The 17,020-nt window shown below is 39.1% G+C and overlaps 1 protein-coding gene across 3 annotated transcripts in view; it reads left to right on the top strand.

Moving 5' to 3' along the window:
• The window catches only part of CADM2 (cell adhesion molecule 2), a 1,670,972-nt gene extending 1,656,908 nt beyond the window's left edge, over positions 1-14,064 (top strand). For all 3 annotated transcript variants that reach the window (XM_085623020.1, XM_085623021.1, XM_085623019.1), the window contains one exon: positions 9,988-14,064. In XM_085623020.1, coding sequence (XP_085479146.1) covers positions 9,988-10,106 — 119 coding nt within the window. In that variant the 3' untranslated portion in view covers positions 10,107-14,064. The remainder of the gene's footprint in view (positions 1-9,987) is intronic.
• The last annotated feature ends 2,956 nt before the right edge of the window (positions 14,065-17,020 follow it).

Raw genomic sequence — 17,020 nt, 5'->3', positions numbered from 1 at the left:
TATTCACAGAAGGCATTTAGGAGTCCTAAAGTTAGGACTCCTAACTTCAGTGAATACCGAAATGAGTAAGTGCCTTCTGTGAATACCAAAATGGTAGTAAGTTTAGGATTTTGTCTTAAGTTAGTTCTGTGAATCGGGCCCGAAGTCAGAAAAGGAACCTGCCAGTAGGAGTTGTACAAACTACAAAAACTTCGATGTAGGTCGGTGTGAAATTGTATTATACTGCCAAAATATGTGAAATTACACAAATTCAGCGGAAATATGAGAAATGTCTTGATTTTTTTTAATGTGTTATGCAATTCTTTTATTTTTTGTCTGTAGAATACTGTTTATCAGTGCCATTTTCTGCTCAAGCCAATCTCCTTGCGGGGCCTTATAACACTAAAGGCGCATTTTCATTGTTTGCGCTGGGTGCACCTTTTAAAATGTGCCCCCTGCGCAAACAATGAAATTGAACCGTATTACTATCAATGTGCTGCCCCCAGGGCAGCCACAAACTTGCGCTGCCCCCAGAGCAGTGCATTCCTGTGAAAAACAGAGCGGCTGCATTGAAGCTGCTCCATGTTTTCACAGTGCAGGTGGCAACCCGACTGCACTTTGAAGGGGAATTAGAGATCCTCTTGCAGTGAGTGACTGCACCCGCCTACAAGGGGATGTCCAGGCAGTCCATAGGACCCCCTTATCCCCCTCCAGAGGGCTGCTCTCAGGGGGTGGCAAACTGTCAGAGCACCTTCAGCGACCTTCTTTGCCTCTGCGCCCTTGTCTGAAATATGGAGTGGGCGCTGAGGCAATACCTCCATGCAAATGAGGGAACGACTTTTGTCGATAGTGTTAAGTGCACCAGTGCTATCTGTATTACAGAAGGTGCTGCACAAGCGTCTGCAACCCGTTATGTAATACCAAAGTGCCCGGAGGTGTGCAAAGCGGGTGCAAGCACCCATTGAGCCCCCAGGGCACTTTCATATTACGGCCCCTGATATGTTGCAAGATTTTCCATGTAAAGTATGCCCTTGCATAAAAAAGTAACATAAGCTACTATACAGGCAAACCACATTTCACACTAAGGGTCTGATTCACAAATGTAAACTTACACATTTCTTTAAGTTTATGATTGTTTGTTATTCACTTAAGGTTTTGTGAGTAGGATCTTTACGACTTCTGAGTCTCCGCACCGAAAAAAGGTTGGACAGTACTATGTTTTTTATGTGCAAAGCCTCCGCAGTCTTGCAGATATTACTAGTAAAATACCTTTGTGAACAGCAAACAAACATAAACTTACGTAAAAGTGTATGTTCACCTTTTTTGAATCGGGTCGTTATGACCAACGATTCCTGGAAGTTAACATTTCCAAGGCATAAGTAATGTCCCTTAGCCATAGTGCTTTGGGCTTCAAGCTAAACCCATATTCAGACAATCTCCTTCCATCAACATTTGCATCTCCTGCACCATGTCCTCTCATTCATGCTGCCAATTACAGCACTATAACCATTAAGACCATGATCAGATTGTAACATAATCAATATATATCCCTTAAGACTAAACCTCTCCATGTAAAAGATGTAAAATTTCCAGGCAACCCTAAACAAAGCAGTCAGTCAGTGCCAAAATGTCATCACGCGGGAAGCAGAAGTGTTCCTCACACGCTTTGATACATAATACATCAATGGAAATAATATCACAGATCTTTAAATCTTTTGTTGAAAATGTGCCTATGATAATTTACAATGCAAATGGATGTGTTCATAATATAAAAGGATACAGCAAACTTATGCCAGTGGGCAGCTCAACGTGCTTTGCTGCAATGTATGCCTTAGTGAAGCCATCCTATTGCAACAAACTGTTCAGTCTGTCTGTGTAAAATCAGCAGGTGCTTTTCTATGTCAGGTAGCAATTATTATATGGAAGAGTTGCATTCATGAAGGCCTGGATTGTGACCATCATATTACTAGATGGCTGCCATCCTATCGAGGGTGCATGAGCTATCCATACTATGGCTATCCTTTCCAAAGGATCCTGGATTTGTTTTCATCTTCTCTACTATCTGTACTAATGATTATATACTCTTAATTTTCACATGATATGTACTGTACATCTGTTTTTGCCTCTATTATATTGTTGACATTTTCCCTATCAACTACATCTATTTTTGCATTTTTCTCTTTGTTTTTCCTCTATTTTGTGTTTGCCATTTTTCATTATCATCTGCATCTCGGTTTGCCTTTTTATCTTGGGTTTGCCTCTATTTCAGACCTTTCTGCCACTGTTTGACTCTGCTCACTCACTGCCTCTTGCCCATTGCTCACTGCCTTTACTGCTGTTTTGCCTTTCTATTTTGTCTTTCTGCCCGCTTTTTCTCTTTTCAGTGATCTTCCCCTTCTGGGGCTGTTTCTCGCTCTTTTCCTGCTCCCCGCCCACCTGTATGATTCTTACCTCCTTCCACAATGTTCCTAATCTCCAGTTTCCAGCTCTCCTGCTTCCCATGCCCTTCCCAGATGATGGCACTCTGCCCTCCCCCACCCATCAGCCCCTACTTAATAGCAGATGCAGTGCAGACCGCCATTAAGCAGTTCCCTCCTAGTCCTTCTACAGCTTACCTGTGCCTTGGCTTGTGACCAGACAAGGCCTTTCCTTGAGCTATTTTTTGTGCCCTTGCTTCCCAGCACACTCCTTATCATTTTCCATGCTCTGCCATTTCCCACTCACCTGCCTCTCCCAGCCCTGCCCCTGTTCTCCTCCCCCTCCAAGGACCTGCTAAGTGGTGGCCACAGCATGGATTTGCTCAGCAGACCAGCCACTGGTGTGCTAAACGCGAGCCTGACTGCGCCCATCCGGGACCTATCTGACCAGGAACCACGGTCCTTCCCTTACCCGCACCACACCACACAAAACATAAGGAGGATTCTCCTGCACCTCCTGCAAGTTGTTATGCTCCTTCCCACATCCACCACTCACCACTCCTGCACCATCAGCACCCAATACACCACTCCTTCACACCAACACAGACCAGCCACCATGCACATACATCACTCTGAACTCTCATACATACACCTCAACACCTGTTCACTCACGAAACATGCTATAGACAATAGGTAAACTGATACACAGCCACACTGTGAACATGCTAATGCTCACAGAAACCTGGCTGAACCTAGCCTCCGCACTGGACATCACTCACAACCACCCCAATGGATACAAGATCATTAGGCAGGACTGGCAGCAAAAGGCAGGAAGCAGTGTGGCCCTCATTTTGAGGGACACAATCTGCTACACAACATCCAAGGACATACACACATGCTACTTGGAACACCTCACATTTAAGCTACACATCACAGACAACCTATTGCTTAGCAGAACCCTTGTATGCAGACCACCAACAATTTGCACGAACTTCAAAAGGATGTTCAGGACTTCAACGCACTCCTGACCCTTGACTCCAACACCTTCATCCACCTCGGGGACCTTCACTTTCACCTGGAAGACCACACTTACCAGAACCCCACAGCTCTTCTTGAAAACCTTACTCTCATTCAGCACGTAACTGAACCCACTCACACCACTAGAAGCCTCCTGGACCCGATTTGCTCCTACGTCTGCACCATCTCCATCAATATCCCATCGCCAATCCTGCTAAGGATCGGGGCAAGATCCAAATCCGGCAAAATTTTATTGAGTATTCTAAATGAGCCGGAGAGGAAAAAGTAATCCTGTATACGCTGTCTTACTTTCACTAAGTTTTGCCATCTATCTCCCATAAGGAAGTCCAATATTTTCCAATATCCTGCTTTACCCCACTTTTGAACAGTTTTGGGTGAAAGCTTCCCCCCGAACCTATATCAACAGCAGCCAAGGGTGTCGGCACATTGATCTGGGGAATGGAGTATCTCCTATAGAGATCCCCACGCTTCCGAAACAGCCACTTCAAGCTCTTATACCATACTCTTTTAGGTAGTTTAGAATAATAGCTCTTTAAAAATCAACTGCATAAAGTTATTTATAAAAAGACCCCTGAGTATCTTTGTATTAAACCTAGACATGTATTGTGCAAAATAGGCAGAATAGTAATCTCTGAGATTGGGGAGAGCCCACCCTCCGTTCTCCTGTGGTTCATATAAAGTGCTTAGTGCAATTCTGGGTGATTTTGTTGCCAGATAAAGGATGAGAACATGGACTCAACAGCTTTAAAACATGAGGTAGTTAGCGCGCACAGGATAGCCGAGAATAAGAAATTAAATAAAGGGAGGACCGACATTTTGATTAGGGAAACTCTCCATAGAATAGTCATAGGGAGAAAAGTCCACAGAGAGAATACATTTTGTACCTTTGTGAGAAGGGGAGAGAAATTAAGGTCACACAAATCCTCAATCTTAAAAGAGAACCTTATGCCTAAATAGCGCTTCGGTTGGGAATTAACACATACAGCCATATCTGAAAGTAAAACATCAGGAGTACAACCACAGAGTATTATTTCTTTCTTCCTTTTATGGATTCTATACCCTCCCAGAATCTCATATTTAGTAAAAATCCCAAATAGCTTTTCTTGAGTCTCCTTCTGACTGTCTAAAATTAACATGATGACATCAGCATATAATTTTATCATATCCATTTTGGTAGTGGAGGCTGGATATTCTTATTTGTTCAGATTGCTTACCTAGTGGCTCAATGAAGAAGGCAAATATAATAGGGGATAATGGACACCCCTGCCTTGTGCCACACAATACCTTTATTTGCCCCATTTCTACTGAGTTGATGATAAAACCTGCTTCAGCTTTATAATACATATTATATATGAGCCCTTTGATCTTAGATGGAATACCAAACCTGGTAAAGATAAATAGAGTTTCCCAGACCACGAGGTCGAAAGATTTTCCCGCATCTTGCAGAAACACCAGGGTTTTTATATTATTCACAGCAAAGTAATACAGAACTTCCGCTAGATAGTGGGTGTTTGTCCATAGCTACCTGCCTGCTAAAAAGATGTTCTGATCTAAGTGGATCAATCCCACGGATATTGAGTTAATTTTATTTGCAAGCAGATTTGTAACTGTTTTATAATCTGTATTTAATAATGTGAGAGCGTGGTACGAGTTGGGATCTTCAGCCTCCTTGTCTTTCTTCAGGAAGCTTACAACATTCCCTTTAAAAAAGAAGGTGGTATATCATCTCCCTGTAGCATTCTAGTAGCGAAAGATAAAAGATGGTTGACAAAAACATCTGAAAAAAGTTTAAAAGATTCCCCCCGGGAATCCATCTGGGCCACAGGCTTTCCCGTTCGGAAGATTTGTAATGACCTCTGTCAATCCCTTTTTAGAGAAGGGTCCAGACATGTCAGCTCCCTCTCCTCTAGTTAAGGAGGAGATATCACAATCTGCTAACAATTTAACATGATTTCTCCCACCTTCTCTGAATCCCTACTTGTTATTCCAATGATTGGACATTTCAGAGCATCCATCACATTCTAGGCTGCTTGTTCCTGTGCCTTCTATGCTAAAAATGTGCCAGTAAAGTTATTTTCTTTATACATTTTTTTAGAGTGAATCCGGCTCAGTACGGCACATTTAACATAGTATGCTTCACTCATTGTCAGTCTGGCAACATTGAACGCTGAATGAGTTCTTCAAAAACCTGTCATATCTCTGTTGTACCTTTTGTTCCAAAGTCTGCTTTTTTTTGGTGCTTTAAGTCTATTCTCTGCATCCTTGCTTATTATCCTCCCTCTCATAAATGCATGCATGCGGTCCCGGACAATACCCTCAGGTGCGGTCTTCAATCAATAATTACCTAACCTCTTCTTTAAGAATGTGTAGCCACCCTTCATCTAGGGACCAGCGGAGATTTAATAACTTCAAACTCAAGACTAATCATCGCATGATCGGAGAACCCATTAGGAATATTTGTTGAGTTATATAATTAAGGGCTCTGAAAATAATTGAAAAATCTATGCGAGAGGAGTTATGAAACCTCCCCGAAAAGCAGGTATATGCAATTTCTGCAGGGCATAGACTTGGAGAAAAAAAGAACATTGCCTATATTAGCTTCCCTCCTGCTAGCCCAAGCTGCTTCAATCAGATAGCGACCTTTGACACAGAGAGAGAATATGCATTCCCCTATTGTCGACCCACCTTTATCTTGCAGTAAGCTAATAAAGAGTAGAAGACCTTACTGCTGATTGGTCCTCTCCTCAGGCAAGGCTAACATTTTGTTCTTCCTTCCTTACTGTTTAAGTAATTGCAAACCTGGATCCAGATTTATCATTCTTTTCATCCCTACCCTCCACCTAACACATACCCCCGATTCTCCCTCCCTCAATCCCCCACCCCTAAGCCGTGGTGAGTGGTGCTGCATCCCACTCACACCTGACATGGTTCCCTCCCCAAAGAATCTGACACCCTAGTCTTGTGCCCAGATCGATGGACCTACCTCCCCCCCCCCCGCAACGCCAGAGGAAAAAAAAGGAAAAAATGAGAAATCCCTTAAAGACATAGACCCCCACTCTCCAATGGCTGAGGCGCATCCATCTTTCAATAATGCTTGTAAAGATAATACAAAACACCTCTGCCCTAAGTCAACATTCAATCCCTAGAGAGAGGGAGAATCGCCTATTATAATTATGGTTCTAAGATGTGGATTGCCAGAATGTCCCATAGTCCGGTTTCTGGTCACACACTCCTAACTTATGGCTTATCTGATATTTGCTGTAATGGTTCCTGAGCCGCCAACACGTCACAGAATACATTGAGCCGTCACTTTAATAGCACCTTCAGTTTTGACTGCTGAGCAATCATTGCCTGTACTACTCCTTGATCCATAAAAAGATGATGCATCTTCATAAAGTTTTTCCTCCTTAGCTGCTACAGCGGAAATATCAGAGGATATACTGCATATACTTACCCCCTGGTGAGAAACCTGGAGGCTGCCATGGATGGAGATTAATCTTTTCTGGCTCCTGGACATAGATTCCGCTGATACCCCAAAAAGCTGCAGGGAGCAAGCAGGCCTCACTCCTCCATATAGCACAGAACAGCTTCACGCTCCTCACAGCCCTCCTGAGCAACTTCTAAAGATTTTAAAAGAGCAATCTCTGGTTCCCAGGTAGGTTCTCTTGATTCTTGCATTAAGATCTGAGTGGGCATAACTGATATAGATTCCTTGCTGCTATCATTCTGCCCGGGGCTCAGAGAAATTATCTCCATACCCCTTTCCGTGAGGTGATGGTGCTCAGAATGCTTGCACCTTCTTCACAGTCTCTGAGATCACCGGGGAGAGTGTAATTTTTACGAGCTGAAGCAGTGCAAATAGCTTGTGCTGTGGCTTACCACACTTTTTTCTTAGCCCATTGGGTTGGGGTTGGTATCTCAAAATGAGTCATTGCATAGCCAGAGGCCTTGGGATGACTTTGCATTTTCTATTATTCCAAAAATCCCCAAATCCTCTTGGACTCCTTAATTTAGCTCTTCTACAAAATCCACTTTTTGAGGTATATCAGTAGTCCCCAAACAAGAGAAGGTGCTGTTGTGGCCCTCTGCAGCGACCCTCTACCAGGTAGTGCTGCAGTCTTGCTGAAAATTAAGCAGAGAGCACACACATACCCCCTGGTGAGAAACCTGGAGGCTGCCATGGATGGAAATGAATCTTTTGTGCCTCCTGGGTCTAGATTCCGCTGATACCCCAAAAAGCTGCACGGAGCAAGCAGGCCTCACTCCTCCATATAGCACAGAGCAGCTTCATGCTCCTCACAGCCCTCCTGAGCAACCGGAAAGCCACGCCCACAGGAACTCATCAGATATTTTCTGGACTCACTTGTGGGCGTGATCTGACTCTCAGTCCACGGTTTTCCTGGCCCCTCTTATTACAGCTGACATTGGGGTAGCACAAGCTGGGAGCCACAGGGAGCCAGAAACCACCATCTGGCGCAATCTCGGAAATGCTGCGTCCTAGTGTCCTGACGTGGCAGGAGGGTGGGGCGTTAGCTCTTCAGGTGCCTACCACCAAGCTCAATGGAAAACACCAACTGAATATTAAACATTGCTATACATTTAGAAAATCATTGAATTTTATAGGAATTTCCTGACCCGAGTTGTGATAGAGTAACAAATAAATTGATGCCTTCTCCTTACAAAAACCCACACACACATTAGCATGGAAAAAGGCTATGGCAATTCACTTTAGAGACATAATACTATTAATATTTACATGTCCGCAATTTGTAATTTGAGCAGTCAGCCTAGTGGGTTACAAAACATACTAAAAGGTCCCTTATCAAACACTTGAAACTGTTACATGTGCTGCTGCAGTGTTTCACAATGCAGCTAGTCAATCTGCAATGATAGGCCTAAATACATGCTTTTAGAATCAAGCATGTGAGGGTGTAAATGTACTCAGTCGCCCAGATGTACTATTTACGTTTTAAGCCAACTGGTTCATTTCCTGTGCCATGTTACTGTGGCCTTACCTAAAAGTTAAACACACCAACTGACATGTAGCCACATTTTCCTCATGTTGCAGAGTCAGAACACATGCACAGGGAGACTGAACGGCAGTCTCATTCCACAAAGTCAAAATGTTGGCTTAATCTGTAAAGGAATTGGGGGGCACTAAAAAAGATACACTTTCTTACAATCACCACTGCTGGAATTAACCCGGCATTATGAGTTGCATAATTTAATTTAACTCTAATGCTTAAAAGGCTATTATGATGGTGAATAATTCATTAAAATGAGTCAATGTTAGTGACCTACTTTTTTTCCACAGACAAGAGAAGCCATTTTCTTTAAAATCATTCTAAAGTGTGTTGTTGTCCTGATCTCTCACAGGGGTTCTGTATGCAAGAGACCCGTTTTAGAATGAGGTGGAGAGTTTGGTGCTTGAAGAAATTATGCAAGTGTAAAGTTAATAAATATGTGTCCATTGTACATTCAGCCATCACATCAAGAGGGGTTTGCATGTGAATGTACTCATCTGCTACATTTTATTAAGTACATTTAGGTGGACATGGATTCCCTGCCTAAAATTACAAAGATGTTGGTCATTGTGGGTGTTTTCAATTCGGTAGACCTTTTCTTTAATCATATTATCATTCTGTTTTCCATATCGATAGATTATATGTGTCCCTAATTGAAGCATAATCCTTTCATTAGAGAATTTGTCAATTGGAATAGCTATAAAGATGCTATAAATCAGATTCTTATGCAGACATTTTTATTGGTAATCTATAGTCATTCTTGAAGGTTGACATTCTATTATATAGCAGTGGTGTCAATGAAACTGGCATTGATTTATGCGAGGTGTAGGGTATTCTGACAACATGGAAATGCATCATAAAGCAGAAACACTTCTTAATGACAGTGCCAGCCATGTATACTGAAGAATGCCTTGTCAGAAATGTGAGTTAAGCCTAAGAATATTTTGGTGGATGTGGTGAAGAAATCTCCTGATTCTCTTTATTGAAGAGTCTTGCAAAATATTCACTGCTAATGTTCTATTATCTTGAAGTAGCCATGAGACAGTATTTACAATTCAGTTCAATTCATTTCAGTTTAATACAATGTTACTCCATTTCCATGCCTCTCATAATAAGTGCCTTAGTATCACCATAGGTTACGGTGCTTAACAGGATGTCAAAACATAGCTATAACATGCAACAACGTTTATTGTCAGTTTCCTGGATTTATTTAGTTTTTTCTGTTTGAGTTTAGTGCCAAAGGTCAGACAAAATGGAAACATGGATCTGTTTACGGATTTCAGGTTTCTCACAATTCTTTCTCCTATGCTCATGTACTTTTGGTACAAATGAGGGTGCCATTACTTGTTGGCACTGGTGTCACTCTCTTAATGATGCTGCAATTGAATTGGAGAATGGCAAAAAGTATTCAACATTAGACTGTAGTTGATACATTTCATTGTAAGATGTCTCAACCTGCATTGATTTCTGCATGACAGAGACGTATATGAGCATATAGACTAATGGTGTTCATTTTTGTAAATCCTTAGGGACGTATTTAACAAATGAAGCTAAAGGAGCAGAAGATGCACCAGATGCTGACACGGCCATTATCAATGCAGAAGGCAGTCAAGTCAATGCAGAGGAGAAGAAGGAGTATTTCATTTAGATGGAGACCTCTATTCCCTGAATTTTATGTATCAGGCTAACAACTGGAGAAAACTGGCAATGAGCTTTCAAAATTGGTTTCTTCCATCTTCCGCTGCACGCCACTGCTTTTATTGGCTATTTTGTGCCAACAATCAGCTATCAACGACTTCTCTATTTCATTTTCCATCCAAAATACAGGACTTTTCTTACTGCCTAGAATCCCTGTCCATTTCTGTTTTAGCATACAGTGCTTGAATATACAGCCTTAATAATGTCAGTCATTATAAACCAAGCTGTCATTTTTCTCATTGTCGCCTCTCAAATGTTTATGCAGTTGAGTTTTTGTGCCAGTTCATCTTTCTTTTATCATGCTAAAATACATGGTACCATACCAGGTCTATGATGCCATCCGTGAATGCTATTGGGTGAAGACCTGATAGACCTACATCAAATATTCGATCTAAAATTAGAAGTTTACAAACGATATTTTATACGTGTCTACCTTTCAAAAACCACTTGTTTTTGAAATATACTGTATGCCCTAGAATTCAATCTAAACTGAAAACATTGTGATATAGATTCTAGAAGTATAGTTGCAGTAGTAGTATTCCTGTATCAATTCACTAATTTAAAAGACAGTACTTTAATACTAGCACTATGTATGGGTTGTGAATAAATCACGCATCTATACAAATAAGTCAGGCTTAGGTAACCACGGCTGATTTCATTTTAAAGTACACATGCCCGCTCCTAGGCCTTTGTATACAAGGTATAATAGTTATCTGTATTAATGCTTTTACATTTTTTAATATAATTTATTTTCGGTACTTAGCTCCAGGTGTTATCTGCAATTCATGCTGCTTATTAGCAAATCATTTCAGTATCTTGTATATAATGCATATAATAAACCCAATGAAACATTATTTGATACATATTTAACTTTTTGACTGTAGGTAAGTAAGTCTCAAGTAATCATTTTTGAAGGCCATTATATCCCTTTAGATATGAATCAAAAAACAATATTATGAATAAATAGTATTAGTACCTTTTGTCTGCGTGTCCTAGCACTGTTCAGCAACTAATTTTTCTAATTCATGTTTTGTTTTATTTGTTATACAATGGAAGCACAATGTTAAAGAACAATCTTTAAGTCAATAACCAGTGCAAAGCCTCAGGTTTTAAGCCACAGCCACATATTACATGTTCCCAAAAGAATTGTTGCAAAAAATATCATGTTATCATTTTTTATTTGGCAGTCATAGAACTATATTTTTTGTTGATTTGCCAAAAAACAAAAAACAAAAAAAATGTGTTAAAGAAATGGTACATGTTCTGTGTGTGTGGACTAATTCTTTATATTAAATTCCAGTCTATGCATTTTGTGAGGCACAAACCAATGTCACAGTGACTGATGGAGAATATCCTGCAATACGATTAGCTTCTCTCCATGACAAAAGTCCTTGCCCGCTCCCTCTCCTATCCCACATTGTAACCTGGTTACCATTATAAACTTCTTCCTTCTCATCCATCAAAATTCCTGTGGAATTTGTTGTTGCACATATTTCAGCTTGCCTCCTAATGGTCACCACACCAAACTATCAAGCCCAAAGGCCCACTTCCTTTCACAAGAATAACATACATTTTCCTATCCCAACAATCTTGGTGTGGAACCTCATGCCAGTTTATAAAACCAGTACAGATCACAACTTAATGCATTCTTGGAGGTATTGCACCTAATATACAGATTAGAATTACTTGTGAAATGTGAAAGTTTGATATCCAACATCTTATAGAAGAATGATCTAATCAGTGATATTTTGGGAATGCCTGGGAACAGCATGTTGTATTAAGATCAGAAACAAAACAAAAAGGTGCTATTTTTGTTTATTTAACAGTATACAGAGTCTGATAGGGCAGTATAAAAAATGTGTTTATTTGCTTTATCTACATTTAAGCCCCTGATATGTCAATGACATTGGAGAGAAATGAATCTGCGCTTATGTGACTGCATGTTGGTTTAGCAATTTGATACAAGCCGTTTGTGAAAATGCAATAATATGTTAAAGATAATATTGTATGAGAGTTAAGGAAAATGTACAATGTGCACATTTTACCTACAAACCAGTATACTTTCACAAAGAAGACTCATATTTCACAGTGTCCTCTTAGAGAAGAAATCCATATTAAACACAAATAATTGAGTAAAGTATCAAAAAGGAAGATACTTGGCACTTAGGAGTTGATTTAATCAATTTTTATTTGTGCACAGTTTGTCAGTTCAAGCCTCAACTGGTTGTCAGTAAAATGTTTACATTTGTTTTCTATTCTGACCTTAGCTTTGCTGCACTATTGCTCCAGTTCTTAAACTAGTCTGCCACTGTTAAGACACAAATAAATCATTTGAAATGTGGATGCCGCAAACAAGTCCAAATGTGAGCTAGGTGAAAGCAGCCTTGAGCATACATTATGTAATTCAGCTGCTCAAGCATCATCTTTCTGGCCACATATGCGCTTCATAATGTAAAATAGAGATGTGCATACATTCCCTGATGAGCGGTACAGATATACATTCCAATAAAGAGCCAAAAAGAAAGATATTTTGTAGAAAATCATTGTTTTATGTCAAGTAGCTAGTTAGAAAATCCAAACTTGTTTTGCAGAAAGAGGAACATGGTGAGAGGCATATAAACCATACAATTATTATACTAATGTGAACACAGCGATCATCTAATGTGTAAATTTCCACAAATAAACAAGTTATGTTGGAGCTGTTCTGTACTTCCTGTGGAAAATGTCAAGCAAAGCTTTTATGAAAAACTAAATGATATCAGACTACGCCATTATAATTGCTTCTCATTGATGAAATGCACTTTCTTGTACATTTATATAGCAAACTGAAACCTCGTGACTTCCATTTCATTGTTTGCAAATGATGATTTTATATATTTGAAGTTTACATTTTAATTTATTTTGAATAACCACAATATTCTGAACATACAGTTTTGGAAAACACATACTTCTTGCATCATAGGTTTCTTGTGTCCTATTTGTACTTTTTCCCAGTTCCTCAAAAGAGCAGATCTTGCCATAAAATAAGCAACTTCTATTTTGTGAGAAAAATTATGATTAATGAAATATACCGCCTGTTCTGCATACAGAATACAATGGAACACCTTGTGAATTTCCTTCCTAATATAAACAAATGAGACATCTCTATTAAATGCACTTCAATGTAGGATGGTGAGTAAAGTATGTTTTGGTGAAAATATTCACATCACTGGATCATAGAAAAATTACATAGACCCTGTTTCGCAATCCACTGTACCAGTGGTGTTGTAAGAATGATTTTTAGCTACATAGTTAAGTAGAATTGCAGATGTAGCGTTTATTTACTATACATTATAAAGGCCCATGAATGCAGCATAAAATTGTGTTGCATCAAGTGAGCATCCCCGCATATGTTAGTAAATATATCCCATAATATTTTGTGGCACCTGCCAATAACAATCCAAAGATTAAAATGATACACAACAATTTAAAAGCTTGTTTCGATGGCAAATGTTTCATTCAGTCAAGATGAGCCACGTAATAAAGTACGTTATCACCAAATAAATTATTTACATATTGCAGTAGATGAGAAACAATTCAATTCAGCATTGACATAGCCATATATAATCGGTCATCCTTTCCTTGTCAGTGTGGCTTCAGTTTGAAAATCTACAGAACTTCCACTTTTCTAAGAGAACATTTAACTTCACAATTTTGATTGTATTAGTACTCCCTGTTCTTTCCCATTTAATGTAGAGAGGTTTTTTTCTGGATAAATGTGTGGTACTTCTTTTAAAATGTATGTGATAGTATACATTTGGAACATATATGTCTGAGTATGGAAGTTAGGGTGAGGTTTTAGGAGACAAGGGTACCCCGATATGTGAACCTGGGGTGATAATGAAGAGTTAAGAACAATGGTTCAAGGATGGCCCAAAAGGGTCCAATAGAAAAGGTGACCCAGGCAGGGTCACTTGTTTTTTAAGATAAGTGAAATCAATTCCGTAGGGAGCAGGAGACAAAGTACGTAAAGGGTCATGTAGGTCAAAAGATAGCAGGTATTTATTTAAACAAAGTCAATTTTAGAATGCTCACAAAATAAGAAAAGCGTGGTGTGAAATAGTGATAGTAGTTTTTAAAAAGACATCGCATTGACAACAATATAGTCGTTGAATTCCATAATTGATCTTTACAAGTTATAAAGAATTCATGTTGTGGGGTGGTCGACGGCGTTTCGAACCCAATTATTGGGGTTCATCTTCAGGACAGTGGTGAGCATGTATTTTGAAGTTAAACTGCCCGTAAAGTTCCTAGAGTCTCCAAAGTGGGAGGCAGGGGCTTCAAAGGTTAATTATTTGAAAACAAGCAGCTTGGCAGTACATAGATCCGCCTGGAGAATGTAATTTTCTTTAGAGGGGCGACAGGGCAGTGAATGGGAGCCTGAGGCCGAGCAGTCAGAGACGTCCTGCAGCTGTTGGGGCTGGCTGATGAATGCGGTAATTTTCAAATAATTAACCTTTGAAGCCCCTGCCTCCCACTTTGGAGACTCTAGGAACTTTACGGGCAGTTTAACTTCAAAATACATGCTCACCACTGTCCTGAAGATGAACCCCAATAATTGGGTTCGAAACGCCGTCGACCACCCCACAACATGAATTCTTTATAACTTGTAAAGATCAATTATGGAATTCAACGACTATATTGTTGTCAATGCGATGTCTTTTTAAAAACTACTATCACTATTTCACACCACGCTTTTCTTATTTTGTGAGCATTCTAAAATTGACTTTGTTTAAATAAATACCTGCTATCTTTTGACCTACATGACCCTTTACGTACTTTGTCTCCTGCTCCCTACGGAATTGATTTCACTTATCTTAAAAAACAAGTGACCCTGCCTGGGTCACCTTTTCTATTGGACCCTTTTGGGCCATCCTTGAACCATTGTTCTTAACTCTTCTTGAGTATGGAAGTTAGGCACATTCCTTCATTATGCTTCAACAACTGAAAACCCTTCAAGCATAAATGGATTCTCTATTCTTAGGTCAACCAGTATCAATATGTGTTTTTGATTTCATTAAGAGTATGTAACTAGCAGTGACATGCTCGTTTTAAAAACTACATTTTGTGCCATGGAAAATTCTTTGATGTACGGTGCAATATACTATCCTTCCATTTCTCAGTTGAAGAACTAACAAGCACATTGTCCTAGATTCAAAAAATGCCCTTGTCAAATGTTATGTAGCCCAAGAAAACTACTAGATGGTTATAATAATTGTAATCATCAGCCTTTCTGTAACCGCCTCCTAAAAAGTCTGACATATAGACATTGTTTTCTTAAAGCAGTATCTTTCAAATAAACCTGTGTTTTATTTATATGATTTTCATTATGCTTGATAGGAAAAAGAGGGAATTGCATCACGGATAAAAATCATAGCATTTTGTGATTTGGTACATAGTTACAGAAAAGTGATTTAGATTGGCTCTTGGTGCTGTATTATTTTTCTGTAAAACAAGTCTTTGATACAATATGCACTTTATGACTAATGACAGCATAACACAAATGCATTTCAAAACAACGCCCTTTTATGTTAAATATTTATGCTGATCATGTTATAAGATGGAGGTAGGGACCATGTATTACTCAAGTTTTACTATTAAAAAAGGCAGCATACAAAATCTTGTTCCAAGCACATGTTTATTTACAAATGCATTTTCCGTGCACACTAAATGATAAACCCTTACATGATACCTATAAGTTGCAAATATACTGGTAAAAACTAGTTCACTGTAGTAGTTCTACATTCTGATAATGTATCCTCAATGGATATTGTACCAAAAGATAAATGTTGACTATACATTTGAGGATGAGATTCTTTAGGAATGCTTTAATTACTAAATCCTTATTCCTTAGAATGTTTTTGAGCTTGATTACACTTTAAATGAATTCCTGTATACATTAGCTTGTTTAGTAAAAATTAAAACATCATCTGCTAGTAGAAAGGGTGGAGAATATAATATAAATCATGAGTGATATGCTACCAAATACACCATGCAGGCTGCAAGTGTGTCATTGATCAGACGAACGGGAGAAAAGTGGAAAAGGAGAAGCAGTAGGAACAAGGCGTTGTGTTATCTATTTGCTGAGAGCATTGGTAGTCATACACAAATTAACTTTGATTCTTTTTTAATTCAATACAGTTGATAAAAAAATAGTGTCATGATGATATACTGTATCGATTAATTCTGCTTTTATAACTTGCGCCTGAAAGCAATTGGATGTCAAAAGGCTATGTCCATTCCATATAGAAAGAAATCTAGACTGTACTTATCATTTTATAGTAATATTTTGTGTTCCCGTGATTAAATACCCCATTGCCAACATTATTTGCAAACATCTACCAACAGTAGCAGCAAAAAAGTCATGATATTGCATTAGCACGGCAAAAATCTATTACTTTAATTTAATTGGTATTCAGTGCTGAATAGAATGCTTAAATGTAGGAGAACCACAGGAGAAGTTAATGCCAGCTTTGATGGCTGCACAATACAAAAAAGCAAGATTAAATTAATACACGCAGGAAAATGACTATCAACAAACAAAATGATTATATAAATAAGACATAGAACAGAAAAGGGAGTGATATTAACAAATATGCTCATGATCACAATAAAAGAAAAACAAATTGAAACTGGCTACCTTTTCCATTTGTGCTTTGGAGCAGTCTTTGGAGCAATCTTTGCTCCAGTGTGTCTGCAATTTATATCACCCTTGGTGTTAAACTATATAATAAAATACAACTGGAACACCTAAAATACTTCTAAAATGGTTGAATTTCTCTGAGGAACAGTCCTAGAGTTGATACCTTACCCAAGCATGCACCA

This window comes from Triturus cristatus, chromosome 8 (genome assembly GCF_964204655.1).
Source record: "Triturus cristatus chromosome 8, aTriCri1.1, whole genome shotgun sequence".
NCBI lineage: Eukaryota > Metazoa > Chordata > Amphibia > Caudata > Salamandridae > Triturus > Triturus cristatus.
This window is presented reverse-complemented; position numbering and strand designations above follow the sequence as displayed.